The following is a 1897-nucleotide window of genomic DNA, read 5'->3' on the forward strand; positions in this document are numbered from 1 at the left end:
TCACCGTGGAGGATGAGATGGGATGAGGATGGCGGTGGAGGCGGGTCAGCCCGGGCTGGGTGAGCGGTGGCGGGGTGTCTGCATGCTGACTCACATGTACTAGTTCACCTGGGTTGGAGAGCCGTTGTGGCTTCAGTCTGCACGCCAGTCCCACTTGCATAATCTAGATCAGTTTGCAAACGGATAATTGAATGAGGTATATTTAAGGTTTCTCCCAGGGACCGATCTAGATAAGTAGACTTCTAAACCAGACCTGCTGTCTAAGGTCTGCTCCTAATCGATATCCTACAACAGCCCCAGGCCCTCCCCCAGGTATTCGTTTCACCTGATCAAGGGTTCACACGAGCGTTTAGCATTCTCAAACATTAAAAGCTCCTTCTGCAACAGAACCAGACCACCAGGGCCACTTACCAGGGCCCTCCAAAGGATCTGCTGGGTTCGGTCTACCTATGCTTCGCCTACGCACGAAAAAAATGGACACACAAAAGCCTCGCGGACGCAGAGGAACGCAGAAGGGCATACCTTGTAGGCAATGCTGTTGAGAACTTTCATCGCCAAGTCGGAGACGTCGGGATAGGGGTCGGCAGCCAGGTGCAGGAGAACTCTCCAAATTTGGGTATAAACACTGTTGAAACTCACACCTAAAATAATAAAAAACAAAACAGCAAAGCCCCACAGCACATGACAATCCATCGACTCCAACGCTTTGATCTGATGTGAGAAAATTCATTAGAACTCCAAACATCCCAATGACATCTAAGAAAACATCAAGAGAAGAGCTCGAAAACACCCTGCGTGGGCATTCTGCCTCCATCGCGCCTTTCGGTGTGAACTCTGCAAGGGCTCGTACAATGAAAGTGGCAGAAAGCAAAACACATTAAAGACCACCTCAATAAGCTGCAGACAAACTGCCGGTTTTCTAGGCTCCTGAAGCAAACAATCTGAAAGGGTCAAATGTAGAAAGTCTCTGGATCTCCCGAGCTAAAACACCGAACAGCATAAAACTGCAGTCCTGGCGGATATTCTGATGGTTATTTTTATTGCTGTTTTAAGCATTAATACCCAGCTTGAATGTTCAGAGTTTATATATTCTATAAGTTTACTGAACATTAAAAAGAAGCTGTAGGACCCGTACCTCTGAGAAGCAGGGAGTCTAACTCAGCCTTTTCTATCGACGTTTGGATCAGTTCCTCAATTGCCAATTTGTTATTTAACGAGCGTGCCAGCTGTTTGGCATTTCAGCAGAAGGGACTGACAGATCCAAAGCACAAACCACATTAATAAGCATTTGCAACAACCGACAAAATTCCGTGAACAATCTATTTTGCTGCTTTTAGGCGCATCTCTAATTTGTTATTCTTTCTTCTAACCCTCGTCTAAGCGTTGTAACATCATCGTTCGGAAGCTGAGCCACGCGGGCAATACTGAAGTGGATGCACTAACGGAGAACGGAACTGGAGCAGTGATTTCAGATGAGTCACACCCAACGGTAAATGACAGATCAAGCTGTTACTGCATTTCCTTTCGCGTTTCTGGAGGCATCTAAAAATAAAGTGTTAAGTCAGGAAGAAAGGTTTCCTTGGCTGCGAGCAGCTTCTCACCTTGCAGAGCTGCTAAACCTGATGCTCCAGGCAGCAGCCAACAGAGCGGGAGAGCCCTGGGCTGCGGCTGGAGGAGGCAGGGGAACCCTGCTGCTGCCCGAACAACTCCCCGCACGCGACGGAGCATCCTGCAGGACGGAGAGGCAGCCACCCACCCCCCCCCACCCGAGGGGTCTCTGACCCAGCCGACAGCCAGAGGGTTTTCCACCTGGTGTCAGCTCCCCACAGCAACCCCACGAGCGTTCACACCCGCACCCCTGGGCAGCGCTGCCCGCTCGCCGGGGGCTGCCCACGCA

General features: G+C 50.2%; 1 protein-coding gene across 1 annotated transcript in view; it reads right to left on the reverse strand.

Annotated features, from left to right (window-relative positions):
* LOC104465509 (regulatory-associated protein of mTOR) overlaps positions 1 to 1897 on the reverse strand; it is a gene marked incomplete at both ends in the record, with an annotated part of 31494 nt that overhangs the window by 17272 nt on the left and 12325 nt on the right. The window contains one exon of the mRNA XM_010078580.1: positions 523 to 641. Coding sequence (XP_010076882.1) covers positions 523 to 641 — 119 coding nt within the window. The remainder of the gene's footprint in view (positions 1 to 522; positions 642 to 1897) is intronic.

Source organism: Pterocles gutturalis, unplaced genomic scaffold, assembly GCF_000699245.1.
Source record: "Pterocles gutturalis isolate BGI_N339 unplaced genomic scaffold, ASM69924v1 scaffold7473, whole genome shotgun sequence".
NCBI classification, from domain to species: Eukaryota; Metazoa; Chordata; class Aves; order Pterocliformes; family Pteroclidae; genus Pterocles; species Pterocles gutturalis.